Source organism: Tarenaya hassleriana, unplaced genomic scaffold (genome assembly GCF_000463585.1).
Source record: "Tarenaya hassleriana unplaced genomic scaffold, ASM46358v1 Cleome59, whole genome shotgun sequence".
Classification (NCBI taxonomy): Eukaryota; Viridiplantae; Streptophyta; class Magnoliopsida; order Brassicales; family Cleomaceae; genus Tarenaya; species Tarenaya hassleriana.
The window spans coordinates 590,356-611,757 of record NW_010968415.1 but is presented as its reverse complement, the minus strand read 5'-3'; the positions used below and the strand labels follow the sequence as shown (position 1 = coordinate 611,757).

The 21,402-nt window shown below is 37.7% G+C and overlaps 1 protein-coding gene across 1 annotated transcript in view; it reads left to right on the top strand.

The window, feature by feature from the left end:
- The first annotated feature begins 15,672 nt into the window (after positions 1 to 15,672).
- Positions 15,673 to 21,402, top strand: part of LOC104798874 (putative transcription elongation factor SPT5 homolog 1) — a 6,408-nt gene continuing 678 nt past the window's right edge. The window contains exons 1-21 of the mRNA XM_010521093.1: positions 15,673 to 16,207; positions 16,701 to 16,936; positions 17,066 to 17,212; positions 17,326 to 17,487; positions 17,557 to 17,640; positions 17,828 to 17,898; positions 17,995 to 18,352; positions 18,443 to 18,598; positions 18,679 to 18,776; positions 18,853 to 18,901; positions 18,973 to 19,125; positions 19,205 to 19,348; positions 19,430 to 19,523; positions 19,721 to 19,882; positions 19,964 to 20,009; positions 20,104 to 20,198; positions 20,311 to 20,389; positions 20,594 to 20,651; positions 20,729 to 20,846; positions 20,932 to 21,069; positions 21,171 to 21,268. Coding sequence (XP_010519395.1) covers positions 15,886 to 16,207; positions 16,701 to 16,936; positions 17,066 to 17,212; positions 17,326 to 17,487; positions 17,557 to 17,640; positions 17,828 to 17,898; positions 17,995 to 18,352; positions 18,443 to 18,598; positions 18,679 to 18,776; positions 18,853 to 18,901; positions 18,973 to 19,125; positions 19,205 to 19,348; positions 19,430 to 19,523; positions 19,721 to 19,882; positions 19,964 to 20,009; positions 20,104 to 20,198; positions 20,311 to 20,389; positions 20,594 to 20,651; positions 20,729 to 20,846; positions 20,932 to 21,069; positions 21,171 to 21,268 — 2,868 coding nt within the window. The 5' untranslated portion in view covers positions 15,673 to 15,885. The remainder of the gene's footprint in view (positions 16,208 to 16,700; positions 16,937 to 17,065; positions 17,213 to 17,325; positions 17,488 to 17,556; positions 17,641 to 17,827; positions 17,899 to 17,994; positions 18,353 to 18,442; positions 18,599 to 18,678; positions 18,777 to 18,852; positions 18,902 to 18,972; positions 19,126 to 19,204; positions 19,349 to 19,429; positions 19,524 to 19,720; positions 19,883 to 19,963; positions 20,010 to 20,103; positions 20,199 to 20,310; positions 20,390 to 20,593; positions 20,652 to 20,728; positions 20,847 to 20,931; positions 21,070 to 21,170; positions 21,269 to 21,402) is intronic.

Sequence of the window (21,402 nt, the reverse complement as noted above, 5' to 3'; positions counted from 1 at the left end):
ATAACAGTTTCATCATTGGATCCTAAGACTTGAGATATCTACGGAATCCAATATGAGGAGTTGCATGTTTTGAATGCGTCAAACGTCCTGCGTAACAGGAGGACTATAAAGGCGTGTATCAGGTACAAAACGAATCATGTGCTGGATTGTAGATAGTTAAGACGGGATTTGTACCTCTCGTAAAAGAGAGAGATATCGTTGGGCCCTTCGTGTGAGCGAGACTGTAGAAATGTGTGGCCGCACTATAGACGAACGTCGTCTATTTCAGACAGTCCAACTCAGTGAACGAGAAAACAGTTGAATCAGATAAGGTGGCTTGTCCATGCCTTATGTTCGACATATGATATTGCGATACAAAAGGATCATCAGCCGGAATCATCACTAGCATTCTAAGATCACGAACAAACTCTATTCGAGATAGGTAGTCATAGTGTCTTGCTAGAGACCACCTATGACTTGTATATCTGAAATAGAGATTTCGGGTTATACTGCTATATCGAATGAGCCCACAAGGTCACACACGAAGGGAAGGACAAAACGCACGAGAAAACGACGAAAAAACCAAGACGGAAGGGTCTAGACCGGACGGACCAGAAGGGCCAGACCCGACGGTCCGCCAAATCCAGACCCGACGGTCCAGAACATGGTCCGTCTGTTCCAGAAGGTCTGGAACGGACGGTCCACGTTACGCAGACCGTCTGTTCTGCAGTTCTGGAACGGACGGTCCACGTGTAAGTCTGGACCGTCCGTTTCGGCCTTCGGAATTTTCGAAAATTAAACCGAAATGAGGGTTAAATCACTTTATAAGAAGAAGATTAAACCCTAATGAAGGAGGGCCGACTTTAGAACACTTTTACAGACTTTTTGTGAGATCCAAGAGATTCGAAGAGTGATCTAAGTCTCGTTTTCTCAAATCATAAAACCGAATAACAGATTCGGGTCCTAGCATACAAGTTCCAATTATTGGAATCCATCCCGAGGTGTGGATACGTGTAGAGGGCGAGATAATCTTCCTGCCTAAAGTGATCGAACAAATTCTTCAGTTGATACAGGTCTCGGATCGATTGAGGTAAGCGTTCTAACGTTTCTACGATTCATACATGCATGGTTCTAGGGTTTTATATAATTTTTGTTTTACATCCGCTGCGCAAACCCTAGAATCGATATCTTAGGAATAGGATTCGCTCTAGAGATCTTAGGAAATCCAACATCCAACCGAAAATTAGGATATGTCTATGTTGCGGATTGGATTTAGAAAATAAAAATGGTTTATTTTGCGGGTTCATGTTTTGATAGCTAATTTTTTTAGTTAGGTATCCGCCTACATCTAAATATTTGTAATTCGACAATTATAACATTTATATTGCCCTTTCAGATATTCTGAGTTTTTTAGATAGTTAATATATGTTAATATAGGTTCGATATATATAAAAAAAAATCGCTTTAAGGAAGAGATAATCTTTTGTAGTAGACTTTTCTCATTTCTTTTATCGTTTCAAAATTTAATTTGCTCTTAGTATTAAAAAAAAATAAAACTTGTCAATCCAATAAGAATGAACAAACTTATGTATGGCCGCGATACTTTATTTTTTAATTTGACATAATGAATAAACTGTCCAATTTCAACAATTTAATATTATAAAAAAAATTCCAAATTGCTAATTAAATAATACTTATTATATATATATTCTTATAATCTTATGCCATTTTGGCCCTTAAAACATGCAGTCCAATCTTAACCCAAACCAACGGTCTTTGTTTTTTCGCACTGCGACGTATAATTCAACTTTACCATTTGAATTATATGTTAATACGAAAAAAAACCATATTAATATAAAAACAATTTGATAGACATTTGTAAACTTTAAAATTTCAAAAAAAAAAAAAATACACAGACACTTTTAAATTCTGCAGTAAATTTAAACTTTTTTTTATACAATATGATTCGTATATTATCTCAACCTTCAAAAGTGTTTACACGAGAGTGTATCATTTACAAAAGAAATGGATTCCCACACACAAGTGGGTAAAAGATGAAAACATTGACAACTAATATCATAGAGTTAATTCACATCCATGACAAGTCTGTACCAGAGCGCCAAGAGTTGATTCATGTCACTTGTTGTCACCCACAACCTTAAAGGAGAAGAGTATATTTCGGATGGTGAGGTCTATTGTTCCACGCAAAACCTCCGCCGTGCGAGAAGCTCCTCTGAATATTCGCTTGTTTCTCTCCCATCAATTCTCATAGATCGTCTCTTGGAGGATTATTTTTGCAACGATACCTTCGGCATGAGCCCCGATATTCGTCCTCGAGTGCATCCAATGGAGACATTGGTGCAACTCAGTCGGAGCAGTAGGAAAACATCTGCTCGCAAAGGAAGTCCATATATTGGCATGTCCTATCCCGAGGGGAGTGCAAATTGTAATCATATGGCTTGTTCCCAATCCCGTAATTAGTCTGGGTTTCGGTCCAATAATACAACCGGTTACCAAAACAAATCCATATGTTGGCGCTGTACAGACAGCCAAAAAATAGGTGGGGTGAGATTCCCCTACCTATGTTGGCGTTGTAAACGATATGCATTGTAACCCCCATCCTACAGGTCGATCCTTAGTCGATAACCGGTTCTGGAAAATATGCCATTCAACAAGCGCATATCTAGGTACAGCCTCAGAAACCATATCAACTCATACCAGTTTTATCTTTGCTTGAGGGCCTACGTATTTGTTTTCACGTCTCTATAGTGGTGAAGGAGGTGTTGGAGGCGGCGGTTGTTGACGAGGCAAAACTCCGACAATTCGAATGATTCCGATAAGAACCTACAATAAAAGATTATTGTCGAGGTCTGTGAAACGCAGTTTCTTTAAGTTCGATTTCTGTGCCATCTCTAAAGCTTCGAGGTTATTGGAGCATGGTGAACTCCCAGAATACAACGACCGCGTATTCAAGAGAAGCTTTCCCGAATACCAAGCGAACTCAGAGAGAGATATGAGCAGAGATGTGAATGCTCTTTTTCTCTTAAAGAATGCTTTGTTTTCTTGTTGTATGTCAAATGATCTAACCAAGACCTCTATTTATACTAGTGGAGGGAGCATCTCACATTAATGTGTAGAATCAATCAGATTCCAATTTGATATTATTCTGATTGATACTTACCATAATCAATGGATTTTCTGCAGATTTTATTACGATTTGATTTTGCAATTAATCAAGAATATTCTCTCATTAATCTGCAGCTTTTCCATCAAGGTTTACAGATCCTTCCATGGACCAGACTCTTCACGGGCTAGGCCCATTTTGATTCTATCAAATAAACCCAAATCCAACAATCCCCCCCACAAGAATCAAAATAGGGTCTTGCGTTAGGTGAAACCTAAATGAATCACATACAACTAATGCACTGTATGCAGATTATATGCAATGCAAAGCTCGCTCATTGAGAGTGTACTATGTTCGGAAAGGTAGTTTTACCTTTGAATCTTCCGTAGTGAAATACTATCGGATGTACTTGCTAGACAATAAACGTGATGTCTTGAACTGTTCAGCTTTTGCGTACACCTAGACAACAGTACTCACGCAACACCTCCCTCTCTCTCATTAGTTAATTTGTTGTGTCCATTATGGCCCTGAGACAACACCTGATAGCTTTAATCAAGTACTCTAGAGAACTAACCCTTTTGTCATTCTCATAGAAGCGACCCACTTCATACTTAATATAGGAGATTTCTTTTTTAGAGTATCTCATTATACTCCACTCTCGTAGGATATAAAAGAATCTTTAAGAGCATAAACTCAACCTTACCAAGACATCAGTTTCGAGTGATCCTATTGACCCCCCACAATTCGGTTGTCCCATTGAACCTAACACTGGTGATTTGTCCAAATAGGTTGGGTTGCCATCATGGTGGTTTGTCATTCTATGGGCTTTAATCTCATTCCCCTCGATAATATTTCTACCTGATCTCTGTTAAGGCCTTTAGTCAGAGGACCAACCAAGTTATCTTTTGATTTCACAAAATCAATAGATATTACTCCATTTGTCAGTAATTTTCTGACATAATTGTATCGTTTGCGGATGTGTCGCGACTTTCCGTTATAAATATACCTTTTTGCCCTTCCTATTGTAGATTGAATATCACAATGTATGCAAATTCCATATATAGATTTAGGCCATATAGAAATATTCTCAAGAAAATTTTGAAGCCACTCAGTTTCCTCACCAGCAAGGTTTAAAGCTATGAATCCAGATTCCATAGTTGATCTTGCAATACACGTTTGCTTGGAAGAGTTCTCCGAGATAACACCTCCACCGACAACGAATATATATCCACTCGTGGATTTATTCTCATTCGAGTCTGAGATCTAGTTTGCATCAGAATATCCTTCTAATACTGCTGGATATCTTGTATAGTGCAACCCATAATTCTCAATGTATCTTAGATATTTTTTCAAATGAGAATGAACATCAATTTGAGTTCTGGTCTCAGAATTTCCATCTTTATCAAATCTCTCTAAGATTTGTTTCACATAGTGACTTTGAGATAATACATAACCATCTTGTATCTTGATAATTCGCATACCAAATATTACATCGACTATTCCCAAGTCTTTCATGTCAAAGTTGTATGATAACATGGTTTTTGTAGCTTTAATTATTTTTCCACTACTACTAGTGATGATCATATCATCCACATAAAGACAGATAATCATGAATTCTGTCTCGTTACCTTTGACATATATGCATTTGTCAGCTTTGTTGGTTCAAAAACCATTTGAGAGCATTACACTATCAAATTTTGCATGCCATTGTTAGGGGCTTGCTTAAGTCCATACAAGGACTTCACAAGTTTACACACTTTATTCTCCTGTCCATGCACTATGCACCCTTCAAGTTGAAATATGTATACTTCTTCTTCTAGTTCACCATTTAGAAATGCAGTCTTTACATCCATCTGATGCAATACTAGATTATGTAAAGCTGTCAAGGCTATAATAAGCCATATGGATGTTTTCCGAGCGACCGGGGAGTAAACATCGAAGTAATCGACTCCCTCGGTCTCCCTATAGCCTTTGACTACAAGTCTTGCCTTATATTTTTCAATAGAACCATTCGGTTTCATCTTCCTTTTGAAGACCCACTTATAACCCAATGGTTTGCATCCGTGTGGAAGATCCACTAGTTCCCAAGTGTAATTTTGTCGGATTGACTCCATCTCACTCTTCACTGCTTCCTTCCAGTAAGGAGCTTCAGGAGATGACATAGCCTCTTGATATGTCTGTGGTTCCTCTTTATATGTCTGTGGTTCTTTATCCAACATGAACGTTAGATAATCAGAACCAAAAGAAGTTGGTTTATTTTCCTTTTTACTTTTTCTAAGTTCTTCAACATCTTTCTCTAATTGCTTAGAAGATTCATGAATTCTTTGAGATTTCATACTACTTGGATCTAATTCTATCCGAGTCTTGTAGGGAATCACTTCTTCAAAGAACGAAGCGTATCTCGAGTAGGGAAACACTTCTTCAAAGAACGAAGCGTATCTCGATTCAACGACTGTATTCGCATGTATTTCAGAATTATCTGATTTATACACCAAGAATCGGTAAACACTTAAATTGTGTGCATAACCAATAAACACACAGTCTATTGTTTTTTGTCCTAACCTAGTTCATTTAGGAATAGGGATAGGAACCTTAGCTAGACAACCCCATATACTCAAATATTTATAGCTAGGTGTTTTACCTTTCCACAACTCATAGGGTGTTTTGTCGAGTCTTTTATGGGTACTATGTTCAATACAAAGTTAGCTGAAATCACATCCCCCCCCCCCCCCCACAAGTTATGAGGAGATCCAAAACTTATTAACATGACGTTCATCATTTCCTTCAGTGTCCTATTTTTGCGTTCAGCAATGTCGTTCTGTTCTGGCGTATAAGGAGCTGTAGTTTGATGGATGATGCCATGATCTGTGCACAATTGTGCAAAAGACAATTCATATTCACCTCCTCTATCGCTTCTCAAAGCTTTGATTTTCCTACCAAGTTGATTTTCAACTTCAGTTTTATAGAGATTAAAAATCTCTTTTGCTTCACCTTTACCTCTCATTAAGTAGAGATAACAATATCGAGTACAATCATCAATAAAAGTAATGAAGTACTTTTTTCCACCTCTGGTTTGTATGAATATTAAATCACATACATCTGTATGTATTAATTCCAAATGTCCAGTACTTCGTTGAATTGTTTTAAACGAAGATTTGGCAAATTTCGCTTCAACGCAGACTTCACATTTATGGTCTTTAATTTGTCTAATTTAAATTTAGGCAGTAGATTAAAAAACATTAATCTTTGCAAAGACTTAAGATTCACATGTCCTAATCTACCATGCCATAAACTTGACTCATTCAAGTAAGTAGAAGAAGTATAAGCTTTATTAATCTCATTAGCAGTTACATTATTTGCCGCATTGGTGTTACAAATGGTCTTTACATTCATCTTGAATATCTCATTTCCTAGATAACCTATGCCAAGGTATTCACTGCTTTTGGACACTACAACTCTCTCAGATTCAAAAACTAGTTTAAACCCTTTCTTTGCCATCATAGATCCAGAGAGCAGGTTTTTGCGAATGTCTGGTACATGAAGAACCTCAGTGAGTGTCAATTTCTTTCCATCAGAATGACTGAACCATTGCCTTCTACTTTGGATGCAACAGAGTTTTCCATATAACAACTTCCTCCTGTGACAATGTGGTAAGTGATGAACATCCATCTGTTAGCACAGATGTGGCGGGTTACTCCAGTGTCAATCCACCATTCTTTCGGATTATCTCCGACCATGTTCACTTCTGACACAACTGTTACGAAGTCAGATGCACCATCTTCTGCTTCAGCTACATGGGCTTGGGTCTTATTCCCATTTCTCTTCTGGCCACCTTCCTTGCGATGATAACAATCCTTCGCCAGATGTCCAGTTTTGCCACAGACGTAGTAATCCCCCTTGAACTTCTTGGAGTTGATAAGCTTGACATTCTTGTCAGTCTTCCGCTTTTGACTCCTTTTTGCCTTAGTCGTCTCAATGACGTTTGTCTTGGATCCAAACTGCCCATTCATTTTTAGAATAGGTTGAAATTCTTGTCGAATCCTCACAGGGCAATGTAGATCCTTCAAAGACATGTCCTTAGGTTTTTGCATTCTTGAAGCTCGTCCAGGATGGAGGCAATTTCTCAATCAGAGTTGCCACCTGGAACCATTCATTCACCATGATACCTTCTCCTGCCAAGTTATGGAAGATGATTTGTAATTTATCTACTTGTTCCACAACACTCCTTGTATCTACCATGCGGTAGTTTAGGAGCTTGGCTACCACCATTCGCCCTTGACTAGCCTCTTCAACCCGATACTTATGATCAATCGCTTTCCAAAGTTGCTTGGATGTAACATATTTGGAGAAAACTCCATACAATGAATAATCCAAACCGTTCAGCACAAAGTTCCAACACATAAAACTGTTATGTTTCCATCGTTTGCAACTAGCTAGAGATTGAGGGTTGCCCTCCTCTGGGATTGGTTCCTCCTCAGTGAGGTACCGTGACAACTTAAGTTGTGTTAAGAAAAACAACATCTTTTATTACCAACGTTTGAAATTTTGACCCTTAAATTATTCCGGTCTCTCAGCCGGGCCGATTGACACAACAGGAATTGTCTGATTTTCAGAGTTCGTAACAACCGAAGGTATTCCTGGTGGGATAACAACGTTTGCAATGTTGGGCACTGATAAACTCCTAATTCTCTCTATATTTCCAGGACGATTTTATAGGATTTATATGAGGATCGCATTCATTTGTAGACATTACAGGCGTGTTAGGCTACGAAACTCGGTTTGGTTGTGTTTTTATAGGATTACAGGTCTTGGATGAGATTTGGACTGAAACGGGAGCGATCTGGAGCTAAAAAGATGAAATGCATCAAGGACTCCCTATCTTAACTCGACTAGAGTCAACTGTGGAAAGTGGACCGAGTCAACATGCTGAAGATGGTTCATTCCAAACCTGTTACGAAGAGACCGAGTCAGAACATCTGAGTCAGAATGCACGAGTCAATATGCCCGAGTCAGAATGCCCGAGTCAGAAAACTGGGTTGGGCCGAAACTGTTTAGATCTCGTTTTGATTCGGTCGAGTCAGAGTTTTGACTCGGTCTGAGTCAAAACCCAGAAAAACCCCAGATTCGAATTTTCAGAGTTTGAATGGGAATAAGACTTCAGGAGCGCCGCCTAGGGTTTATAAAAAGAGCATACAGACGTCCAAGAGGAGCAGACAGACTTTGGAGAGCTTTGGTGAGAGAAATAAGAGTTTACAGAATTTCGGAAAGAAGAAGGAGAGTTGGAACGTGAAGATCGCTTTGCTGTCGACATGAGCCTTTCTTCTCCCTCTTTAGTTTCTGTTTCCAATTTTATTCTGTGTTTTTCCATGAATCGTGAGTAGATCCATGGTTGTGGGTTAGGGATTCGTTTGTGTTTTGGGTATGTTTGAACCCTAACTTGGTTGCGATTTGGATTTGTTTCGGTTTTATCGATTTGCACTTCATGTCAATTGATGTTTGCTGACCCCTTGATCAGTTGTTTTAGATTCTTAACTACATAGGAATATGGGTTTAGTTTCGGATCGAAATCGATAGAATAGATCGTATTATTCACATAGGAATATGGTTTGATCGATCTAGGGTTGATAACAGCGTTCTTCATGCATCTAGTTTGATAAATCACATAGGAATATGGATTTAGAAAACTTTAGATAGTGAGTTATATGCCGGGAGGTGATTTCTCTATCTTTGTTGTTTGACGATTCCCGAATACAAATTCAATATTGTGATTCTCGCATGCTTAGCATATACCCATACACGCGAATACGGTCTCGACACCCACGGTCATCTTAGATTGCTAGCTTACACGTTTTTATTGCTTTATTCCCTTATTTTCTATTCTTTCCATATACTTCCACCATCACTTCTACTTGCTTGCTTCGATTTAGTTTCGATTAGGATTTAGACTTAGCTACCGGTCCTTGCGTTCGACCTCGTGTTACGACGATTCGAATCCCTGCGGTGAGTTGTGAATCGGGTTATAAATTCTAGACTCGATACACACGTATCAGGCACTTGATTATTCATATTTGTGCCAGCATCATGACTAAGGGGGTTCGTAACCTCCGCTGATTGAGGATTCTCAACCGGGTTCACAGCACCGGTATTCACAGCAGAAATCTCATTTTCAGGAGCAACATTTGAATCCATGGGACCTTAAATTCAATTGGGCTAAGTTTATTGGACTAAAATCAAACTTTTGTTTTTTTTAACCAAGTTGTTTTCGTGTGAGGTTTTAGACCGAAATTTAAAAGAGATTTAGGCACTTATCCGAGAAGTTTGCCTCGTGTTAACCATGAATCGAACTAAGATTGTTGGGGGCGGCGGTTGTTGACGACAACAAACTCCGACAATTCGAATGATTCCGATAAGAATCTACAATAAAAGATTATTGTCGAGGCCAAAAGAGTCAGTGGGAGTAGGATCGAACTTGAGGAAGATCGAGAGCTGCAAGTAGACGCTGAGCCGAGTAAACAAGTTGAAGACGTTCAACCTGATTCACTGCCGGTTGTGACTCAACCTTCGACGAGTGAACCTCGGAGATCAGACAAGTAGACTTGTCTTCTCCTTCAGTCCTGCTATAACTGAAACTCTCCCTGCTGAGCGATCTCTCCATCTTGTACTTCTCTTGTTCGAGCTCGGGTGTAAGTTCATTCTCTTTTGTTTTCACTGTTTTCGGGTCTTTTGTTTTTTTTTTCTGCCATTATCGAGCTGGGTAACAAATTGTTATGGTTGGTGAATGTGTGGGTGTAAATCTTAGCTCGGTTCCAGGTATACTCTCTTTCTGATGGAATACATGCGGATGAAAATTTGAGTTATTAGTTGATAAATCATCGGTTGATGTGTTGTAGGTTGAAAAAACCAGATCCAAAATGAGTTTTATGAGCGAGGCAAACTCGAATGCGAGTTCAGGTTGAAAAAAAAAAAGAGGATAAGTGTAGTGAAGGGTATTCCGCAGCAATGTGAGTGTGGAAGTGAGGTTTCAATATTGACATCGAAAACGGAAAAAAATCCAGGACGTCTATTTTATACGTGTGTTTCACAAGAGGTAAATGGTTGGATTTTATTGATATAAAACAATTTTGAAGTGTTAAGTTCAGATTGTATAAAGATAATTGAAATTTTTGTTTATGTTTTAGGGATCCTCTAACCACGTTTTTAAATGGGTCGACGAAGCTCTAATAGAAGAAATTGAAAGTCTGCAAAAGAAGCTACAAAATATTGATTCCAAGATCGAAGTAATCAAAGGTTAACAACAGATAACTCAGAAATTGGTGATGTTCATCATCGTTATAGTTTCTGTAGTTATATATTACTATGGGTTAGCTTATGTCTGATTGATCAGACATTGGAGTAAGTTGATGAATGTTGTACTAAGTTGATGAATGTGTTTTACTAAGAATGTATCAGACTATGTATTATGTGTTTTGATTAATATGTTGTATTAAGATGCATTTATTAGACATTATAGTAAGTTGATGAATGTTGTACTAAGGATGTATCAGATTATATTGATGGATGAAGTATTAATTAGACTTTACCCTCTTTGTTAAGGAAAAATATAGCCGTAAACTTAATTTTGTCTCAAACATTCAAAATATCCAAAATACATATTTCCTGAGAATGTCTTTTACAACAAAACATTCAAAATACAAACTTTCTGAGTACATTACACGTCCCAAAAACAATATTGCGAAGACAAACACTCAAAAAACGAACTACCGATTAATTGTCTTTCACGGCAAAACATCCCAAAAAAAACAAACTGCTGATTACTTGTGTTTCATGTCAACACATCCAAAAAACATCAACCACCATTCTTGACTACTTATCATTGTTATTGGTCCTCGCAACAATTGGTCTTGGTATAGCAAAAGGTCTCCCCCGTCCTCGCATAATCTGCATTTTAGTATAACCCCGTCGTCGTTGAACAGATGTGGATTGGACTCGAATGGGCTCAGATTGCACTGATTGCACGGTCTGACTTAATTATGTCGGTGCCGAAGAACCTACATATGAACGCACTTCATAATTAGTTACATGATTAAGCAAAAGACGAAGACAAATAGTAATACAAAAGTTTACAGAATTGCACCTTCAACCGAATGTGTGTGGCGGACTTCAGAATTAGTACCTCCAACTCGACGTTGTACACGTCGTGGTGGTGCACTTGAACTTGCTTCTTCGACATCCTAACAGCAAGAAAGAAACAACATTAAGCTAAAATGTATTTACATGAACCAAAACAGGATTTGACAACGTACCTTCATTTTTTTTGGTCTTCCCCTTCCGCGCTTAGGACCATAATGTTGAACAGGTTCATTTCTACATGTTTTTGCATTATGTCCAACCTGTTTGCATTGACTACACGTCATTTGTCTTCCATGTCGTGTAAGCTTTCCCCGATTTGATGGAGACTCATGAGCAGATTTTATTCGGCTAAACTTCCTTGGTCGACCAGGCAACTTTCTCTTTTTGGGAACGCCTATTGGATCTTTCAGAGTTTTTACCCAAAATGGTTCTCCATTGACAGGCATTATATTCTGTTCATACAACAGTTCCAATCTTCTGCTCGAGAAATAGTCAGACACGTACTTTACAGCATCCTCTCATCGGTTATTGATAATACATAGTCCATGCTTACATGGAATACCCGTCAAATCCCACTTCCGACAAGGGCAACTCCGTGAAGAAAGATCCAATGAATAACTTATCCCTGACTCCATCACCTCATATTTCCCATACCCACTCGGTATTGATATGCAAAAACGTGTGTCATTCTGATTTTTAGCTAACTCTTTCATAGCATGTGAAGTGAGGTATGTCTTACATACCTTGACCTCTCTTAATCTTTGTGCTATCCGTTGCATAGTTTGCCTCCGAATCATTTCGAGCATGTCAATCAAGGGACGTAGTCGAGCAGCTTTTATAGACATATCGAAACTCTCCGAAAAATTGTTGTTAACATCTTCGCAATGTGATTGTGTTCGGAAAAATGCCTTGCACCAATGTTTTGGGTCATTGGCAATTAAGACCTCAAATGCCGCTGGGTTTATGTCTTTTATCTCCTGCATATACCGCTCATAATCACCTTCATGGCAAACAAAAAGATACATGTATTAGTATAATGAAAAATGTACAAATGACAAAGGCAAACATTTAGAAACAAATTTACTAACCTTTATGATAGTTATTTGCAGTGCCCCAAAATAAGTTCTTCAATTCAATGTCCTTGAATTTTCTCTTCAAATTGGCATAAGTATGACGTGCACACATGCGGTGCTCACAAAGCGGTCATTCATTGGAAACAGCATTAAACAATCCCTTTTGCTTATCGGATATTATGGTCACATTACATCCTTCACCAAGACATAAATCTGTCTTCAATTTCTTCACAAACCAATTCCATGAATGGATATCTTCTCCACGTACCACTGCCCATACGATTGGATATATACGGTTATTACCATCCATGCCAACCGCTGTTAGCAACTCTCCTTTCAAACTCCATCTCAAAAAACACCCATCCAAGCGTATCACAGGATGACAATATTGTTTCCATGCCTCTCTTAGCACCTCGAAACAAATATAGAACTTGTCAAACACTTGATTTCCACGCTCAGTCTTGGTGCAAATTTCTGTTGTTATGTTAGGATTGGATCTGTGCAGTTCTGCCTCATAATCCCACAGCTTACCAAACTGAACTTTTTGATCTTCCATGACGATTCCCAACCTTATACGACGAGCCTTATAACATATAGTCTTCCGTACTGTCAAATTGTACTCAGTTTGCAAATCATATTGTATATCAGCTGCCGTATAACCAGGGTTTCTTCTTAACTTGTCTACAAACATGTTGGCAATCTGTCTCATCTTCAACATCTTTGCCTTTCCATTTGGGATATGACTGTGGTGAGGGTAATAAGTCTTGATAACCCATTTGTCCAATGTTACATCAACTGAACAATAAAATCTCCATTGACAGCCTTCATGAGTACAAACCGCTATCAATTTCTTACTTTCACTCCTATCTAACTTCACGTTAAACTTTTTCGACAACACATACTGAAGCAATGCAGCTTTAACATCAGCACTAGAATTAAACATTTTACCAACACAAAGTTCTGTAACTTTGGATGGTTCTATTATCGATCCCTTCTCTTGCTTCATGTCGATATCAAAATGATTCCACTCATCTTCTGTATTCATTGGAGTGGAAGGATAACCATCATCATTCACATAATCCTCATCTATCACATTATCCTGATTTTGCCTCATTTCATCAACTTGGAATAACTGATCGTCTATTCCTTCATTATCATGCCAACAACTATCATTATTATCATCAACATTATTATTCTCCACACTATCACACTCCTCAGAACTACTCTGCTCTTCACTCTGATCATCTGACAAATCATCTCGTTCCTCCATTACAAGTATTCAATCGAACCCTAAATCAGAAAATCGACTTAGACAGAAGAAACATCTCAAATCGAAGCAAAATTTTCGCGCAAATAATGTCTACCCAAGTACCCAAACACCTATTTTCTAACTCAAACACGAAATACTTACCTGGAGAAGAACCTATCCAAGCTCCTCTGCAGCAAAATGTCGACGTGTCTCTGTTCCTCTCTCCTATAAAGCGATGCGAAACTCCAAGAAGAGAGTGAAGAAGAGAGGTTTTCGGGATGCAAAATTTCTCTGTTGAAGCGGAAGAAGAGATTTCTCAGAAAATCTGGGATTTTGGTGGAAGAGGAGAGCTTTGTCGATGATGTTAGGGATTTTACATCTCCAATTCGATTTTTGGTATAAATGAGCCAATTTAGGGTTTCTTTCATTAAATTGGTTCGCTGCACCGGTTTATTCCATACCGAATTATTTAACCGATTTTGTCTACGTGTCAATTGATTCTGACGTGTAATCCAACGTGGCCAAGCAAAATAACTTCTCAGACGCCACGTTTACACTTTCGAATGCCACATCAGCAAATTTTGTCTAATTTGTCAATCGACAACGAGTTCAGGTATTTTTTTGTTTCATTAAAAAAGTTTGGTGTTTATTTGACAAAAAAAAAAAGTTCGGTGTTTTTTTGTCAAAATTGAAAAGTTTAGTGTTTTTTTTGGGATTATCCCTTTATGATTTTTTAAAAGGTCATGTATTTATCTGAGAATTTTATAGTTGAAGTATTTATTTGAGATTTTTGTAAAAGTTCGAGTATTTATATACGATTTTTTTTATTATTTCACAACTTTACTTTTTTATATAGATAATATACTAATAATTTTATAATAATTTAATGTTATAGATATATTTTTTCTATATCAAACAAATAATTTATATTGTAAATAGATAATTATGAACAAATTATTATAAAATTAAATGAGAAAAGAATTTATTTTTATTTTAAATATATTTTATTTTAATAAAAATTATTATTATTTTAAATAAAATTTATTAATTTATCATCTGTAACACATTAATTATAAAAAATTATGATAATACTAAATAATAAATTTTATTTTTTAATAAAATGGTGAGAAGAAATTGGGTAAATTTAAATATTTATTAATAAATTTTATTGTTTTAATCGATTTATGTGGTTAAAATGTTCGATTAAAAGTCTATATAAAAAAATATAATTGTACTGTATTTATAATTATATAATATATAATATAGAAATTATTATAAGATTAAATGAGAAAAGAATTGATTGTTATTTTAAATGCAATTAATTTTTTAAAAATTTATTTTTTATTTTAAATAAATTTTGTTGATTTATCATTTATAATATATTGATTATGAATAAATTATGATAAAACTAAATATTACCTTTTTAAATTAGATTTTGAAAAATTAAATACTGAAACAAATTTAATTTATTCTTATTTTTAATGATTTATCAATTTATTTTATCAATAAAGGCTTTGATTGGAAGTGATTTTTCCAATTTTTGAAAGTCAAAAACCTAAAAAATCTCCGGTCATGATTTTTTTTTATTTTCAGTTTTTGGAAAATAAATTTTTTAAAAAACTAACGTGAAAACCAAAAATCACTCTTTTATAGATTTTAAGAATTTTTTATTAGTTTTTTATTTTTATTAAAAAATTAATTATAAATTATTTTTCAAATTTTATTAGTCAAAATATATATTGTACACATCTTATATTGTTATTATTAATATTAATAAATATTATTTTTGTTTTAATACTAAAAACTCTTTTCGTAATTTTTAAATATAAAATCAAAAACTAAAATCTAAAATATTATTTCTACCAATCAAGTTTTTTAAAAACTGTAAAAACTATAAAAACCAAAAACCTAAAATAAACTATTACCATTGAAGACCATATTTGAGATAAAATTATAAAAAAAAAATATAATTACACCTTATATTCAATTGTTTGGACAAACTAGTGAAGTTTCTATTGGATATTATTGTTTTCATCGGAGAACACCAAAGCCCGTTCGGCCCAAGTTAGTGCATGTAAACGACATCATTTTAAGAAGTCGGCTTTTTAGATCTGCGAAACCAGAACTCGGGTGCAGTTCTCGTGCCGTTTGTATCTAAAGCTTTTGCAAAATCATCTCTTCGAAAAAATGGTCTACCCCACCCTTACCATTCTACCTTTCGGTAGAAGAGATTTCTAGGGTTCTTCCGCTCGCAGAGATTGAGAGGGAGATCAAGATTTTTTGGTCCTTGCATATACCGAATCGGAACCCTAGTTCTGTGAACAAAAGCCATGGCTCGTCACAGAGACGATGATGAATATGTTGATGAGTACGATGAAGAGGACGCTGCGGCGGAGTTAGACGAGGAGGAGGAGGAAGAGGAGGAGCGAGGAGGCCGAGGAGGAAGTTCGAGGCGGAAGCGGACGAGATCGGGTTTCATCGATGACTATGCGGAGGAGGATTCCGAGGAGGAGGAAGATGAAGATGATGATTATGGAGGTCGTGGAGCAAGGGGAAATAAGAAGAAGAAGAAGACTTCGGCTTCCATATTTTTGGATGAAGAGGCCCAGGTGGATGACGATGAGGAAGAGGAAGAAGAAGAAGGAGAGGATGGTAAGGGGAATTTGAACTTTCTTCTGTCGAGTTCTTTTGATTTTAGAACTTTCACTTCTCAGTTAACTTCGACCTCCTTGCTTTTTGGTTTTCATTAGATATGAACTCGAGGACTTTACTGTGCTTGTTTGAGCTTGAACCTAAGGATTAATGGTGGGCTAAGTGATTAGGTTACCCCGAGTAGTAATTGTTGAGATTCTTGGTTCTGGGCTATCGATGCAGTTTTGAATTATGTGTTTTTCATGTCAAGATTGTTTCTTTTTCACATGGGTACTTTGAGGATTCAAAGCAGTATTGCATTCCGATCTCTTGGCAAGCAAAGCTTGTTTTCAGTCACGTGAAAAACTTCCAGTATATAATGGAGTATTATTTGCTATAGACCGTAGTCTTTCACTCGTAATCTGTCAGGTTTGCTTCTTACTTTGTATGTTCTCTTGATCTGTCGAGTTTGCTGCTTACTGCTAGTAAATATCATGTTTTATTTTAATTGCAGATTTCATAGTGGATGGTGGAGCCGACATACCTGATGAAGGTGTTGGTAGACGACTTCATGATCGTAGGTTTCTTTCTCGTGAAGAAAACGAAGAGGATGTTGAAGATCTTGAAAGGAGGATTCAAGAGAGGTATTCTAGGCATCATGCGGAATATGATGAGGAGGCCACTGATGTTGAGCAACAGGCTCTTTTGCCGTCGGTCCGTGATCCGAAATTGTGGATGGTGAAATGTGTGGTAGGTATTTTACATTTTTAGGCTTCAAAATTGGAAGTCTCGTTTCTCCATGCTTATTCCATTTCCTATCAAAAGCTTATTTGTATTCCTTAGTGTTGATTCTCTTCAATTGGGAATTTCCAATATCAGATTGGCCGTGAAAGGGAGGTTGCTGTTTGTCTTATGCAAAAATTCATTGATAGAGGATCAGATTTGCCGATCAGGTCTGTTATTGCACTTGATCATCTGAAAAACTATATATATGTTGAAGCAGATAAAGAAGCTCATGTGAAAGAGGTATTTTCTGCTTTCCCTCATGCATATGATTTTTTTTTATGAGCCTAGCACGGTGTTTCATCAGTGTTAAGGTAATTTGATATGTTACATTGGTTTGCTTACATGTGGTTTAGGCCATCAAGGGAATGCGGAATATTTATCATAGTCAAAAGATTTTACTTGTTCCTATAAGAGAAATGACGGATGTTCTCTCTGTTGAAAGCAAAGCAATTGATCTATCACGAGATACCTGGGTTAGAATGAAGATTGGAACATATAAAGGGGATCTTGCTAAGGTATGGTCCAGTTTCCTCTGTTCTTTATATGACAAAATCCCTGAATCTCACTGAGATGATCTTTTACAGGTTGTTGATGTAGATAATGTGCGTCAGAGGGTCACGGTGAAGTTGATCCCGAGGGTCGATATGCAGGCTCTGGCTAATAAGTTGGTATGGCATCTTTCCATTCTTATGGAGGATATATCGTGTTATTACTGTTTGCTAAATATGTCTTACTGACCAGAGTTACAGTATGTTACTTTGAATGACAATGAACATTCTTGCATATGTAAGAGTTTTAGATATTGCTTTAGATGTCTAAACTATTCAATTATTTGTGCACGTTGGGTATATGCAGGAAGGGAGAGAAGTTGCAAAGAAAAAAGCCTTTGTTCCACCTCCCCGTTTCATGAATATTGATGAGGCGAGGTACTTCTTCCTTTACACCATTCAGTAATTTTGAGGAGCAAATGTTGTAGAGAAGATTTTTTTTTTGGTGATGGGTTTTCTGTGTCAAAATTTTAGGGAATTGCACATTCCTGTCGAGCGCCGGAGGGATCCAATTACTGGCGAATACTTCGAAAATATTGGTGGCATGCAATTCAAAGATGGTTTCCTGTACAAAACAGTGTCGATGAAGTCAATAACTGCCCAGAATGTTACACCGAGTTTTGATGAGCTTGAAAAATTCAATAAACCGAGTGAAAATGGGGAGAGCGACATTGCTAGTCTGTCAACTTTATTTGCAAACAGAAAGAAGGGGCATTTCATGAAGGGTGATGCAGTTGTTGTCATCAGGGGTGATCTAAAAAATTTGAAAGGATGGGTTGAGAAAGTGGATGAAGAGAATGTTCATATCAGACCAGAAATGAAAGGCCTCCCTGTAAGCATTCATGCTCCAGGATTCACCTTTTAGATGCTTTTAAAATTCTTGAGCCAGTAAAAAAGGTTGTGTGTGATTCTTGTGTTGCAGAAAACCATTGCTTTAAACGAGAGAGACCTTTGTAAATACTTCGAACCTGGAAATCATGTGAAGGTTGTTTCTGGCACCCATGAAGGAGCGACCGGCATGGTTATCAAAGTTGACCAGCATGTGCTTATCATTCTGTCTGATACAACAAAAGAAGATGTAAGCCATATTTTGTGCAACTCATGAACAAATTTGCTATCAAAAAAAGAAAATAAATCAAACGAGGATTATATTTTCAGGTCCGGGTGTTTGCTGATCATGTTGTTGAGAGCTCAGAAGTGACAACAGGTGCTACCAAAATAGGAGACTATGAAATCCATGACCTTGTGCTTCTGGAGTAAGTAGAGACCCAGTTTTAAGTGATGTATCTTTGTCATTCACAGATGTATGAGAATTCTAATTTCTTGATGCAGTAATCTGAGCTTTGGGGTAATCATACGACTGGAAAGCGAAGCTTTCCAGGTAAAGTGCTATAACTTGTGTGATCGTATCTTTTTGTTTGGAATGTTCTCTAATTCTGTTTGCTCTTTAAGGTTCTTAAAGGGGTCGCAGAGAGACCGGAGATCGTTCTTGTCAAACTCAGAGAAATCAAGTGCAAAATTGAGAGGAAATCCGATGCACAAGATCGATACAAAAATACCGTCTCCGTGAAAGATGTTGTCAGAGTCATTGAGGGTCCTAGCAAAGTCAGTGACCATTTTTTGTTTACCTGTGAATTAACATTCCTGTGTGCTGGTCTTACACTAGTTTATTTGTGTTTAATAGGGTAAGCAAGGTCCAGTGATGCATATTTATAAAGGGATCTTATTTATAAATGACCGTCATCACCTTGAGCATGCTGGATTTATCTGCGCTAAATGTACGTCATGTGTTGTTGTTGGAGCACCACGTCCCGGTACTGATAGAAATGTAAGCCTTTCTTTTCTGTCTGATTATTTTTTTGTTTATATACGGCAATAAAATTACCGGTCTTATTAACTTCTTTACTAGGGTGATTCCATGTCAAGGTTTGGCACTTTCAAGACACCGGCCCCAGTGCCCCAATCTCCTAGGAGATCTCAACGAGGAGGCATGGGATATAACTGTATGTTCAGATTTCCTGATATCATCTTTGTTACCATTAGAAAGTTCTATTGGTTAATATCAGTTGATATTTCTTCTATTTTTTTTTAAAAACAGTCCCTGCTTTGTTCTAAGTTTTAGCACTGTGAAATGTTCATGTGCACGATAAATTTACTGCTACAGTTTCTTGTAATTTTGAACTGTATTTTGAATTTGCAGCGGGAGGGAGACATAGAGGAGGAAGAGGGGGTCATGATGCGTTGGTGGGTACCACCGTGAAAATCCGACTGGGTCCTCACAAGGGATATAGGGGTCGTGTAGTGGAAGTCAAAGGCCCGTCAGTACGGGTGGAACTCGAGTCTCAGATGAGAGTTGTGATAGGTAATGCTATCTATTTGACTTCTCCTGACCTAGTTTTTTTATGTGTTTCTTTATGCATTCTAACTGTATTTGCATTTGCAGTTGACCGGAATGCAATATCGGATAACGTGGTTGTGACACCGATGAGGTAAAATAATATTCAAATCCTTTTTTGTTGCCGGTGGTTATTCCATAATTTATCAAACGGGAAAGCGATAATATCGTTTGTCCCTTCTGTGCAGAGACACATCTCGGTATGGTATGGGAAGTGAAACGCCTATGCATCCTTCTCGGACACCTCTTCATCCATATATGACTCCGATGCGGGATTCTGGAGGTTCGGTTTTCTCAAACTCTTGCAGAGTCTAGAGACTCGGATGTTTCTTTATCTGGTTTCGTCTTTTTTAAATCTTATCCCGTTTGTAAAATATACTTTGAAAAATTAACAGCTACACCGATCCATGATGGGATGAGAACCCCCATGCGTGATAGAGCTTGGAACCCATACACGCCCATGAGTCCACATAGGTAATACTTCTTTTCTTCCATCTTTATTTTTCAGATGTTGGTTTTGTGTACTATTCCCCAAGCTTTACATGATGTATTAGTCTCATGTGGCTAGAAAACAAATAATATTCAGCATTCTGATAATGGCATGCATTTTGTTGAAGAATCTCTACTAGTGTTTATTACCTAATCAGAGAAATAAATTGGGTGGTGGTATATTTTTAGGGATAGTAACTGGGAAGAAGGGAATCCGGCGTCATGGGGAACAAGCCCTCAGTATCAGGTAAGGTTTCATCCAAGTCCTGGCCACCAGTGAATTCTATGTCTCTCGGTTATGTTGTAATTGTTTCTCTTTTCCAGCCCGGAAGTCCTCCTTCTCGAGCCTATGAAGCACCGACACCTGGCTCCGGATGGGCTAGTACCCCTAGCGGTAGTTACAGTGATGCCGGGACACCAAGGGACAACAGTTCCGCCTATGGTATTTGTCACTTCCTTGCAAGCCGGTGTTTTCTTTTTTTCCGTTCTTGCTTTGGCCGATGTCCTCACGTTTCTTTCTCACGCAGCCAATGCCCCGAGTCCTTATCTTCCATCTACGCACGGGCAACCCATGACGCCAAACTCGGCATCTTACTTGCCCCGCACTCCAGGAGGACAACCTATGACTCCTGGAACCGGTCTTGATGTCATGTCCCCTGTTATCGGTAGTCTCTCTTATTCATCCACCCAATGTTTTCATACCCAAAATTTCTCCTTTTATTTTTTTGCGGGTTTCTTCTTAGCTTACGTACCGTGAGAATTACAGGTGGAGATGCCGAAGCGTGGTTTATGCCTGATATTCTGGTAGAAGTGCACAAGGCTGGAGAGGATACCGATGTGGGAGTCATTCGAGATGTTCTTCCGGTTTGTTTCTCATCCTTTCTTACCGTATACGCCTCGGTGCTATCGAATGCATCCTCATTCCTCACACGCCATACACTCGGATTCTATCGTTGCACTTTAGAAACTTGTCCCGAGGATCCAATATCATCGGAAGA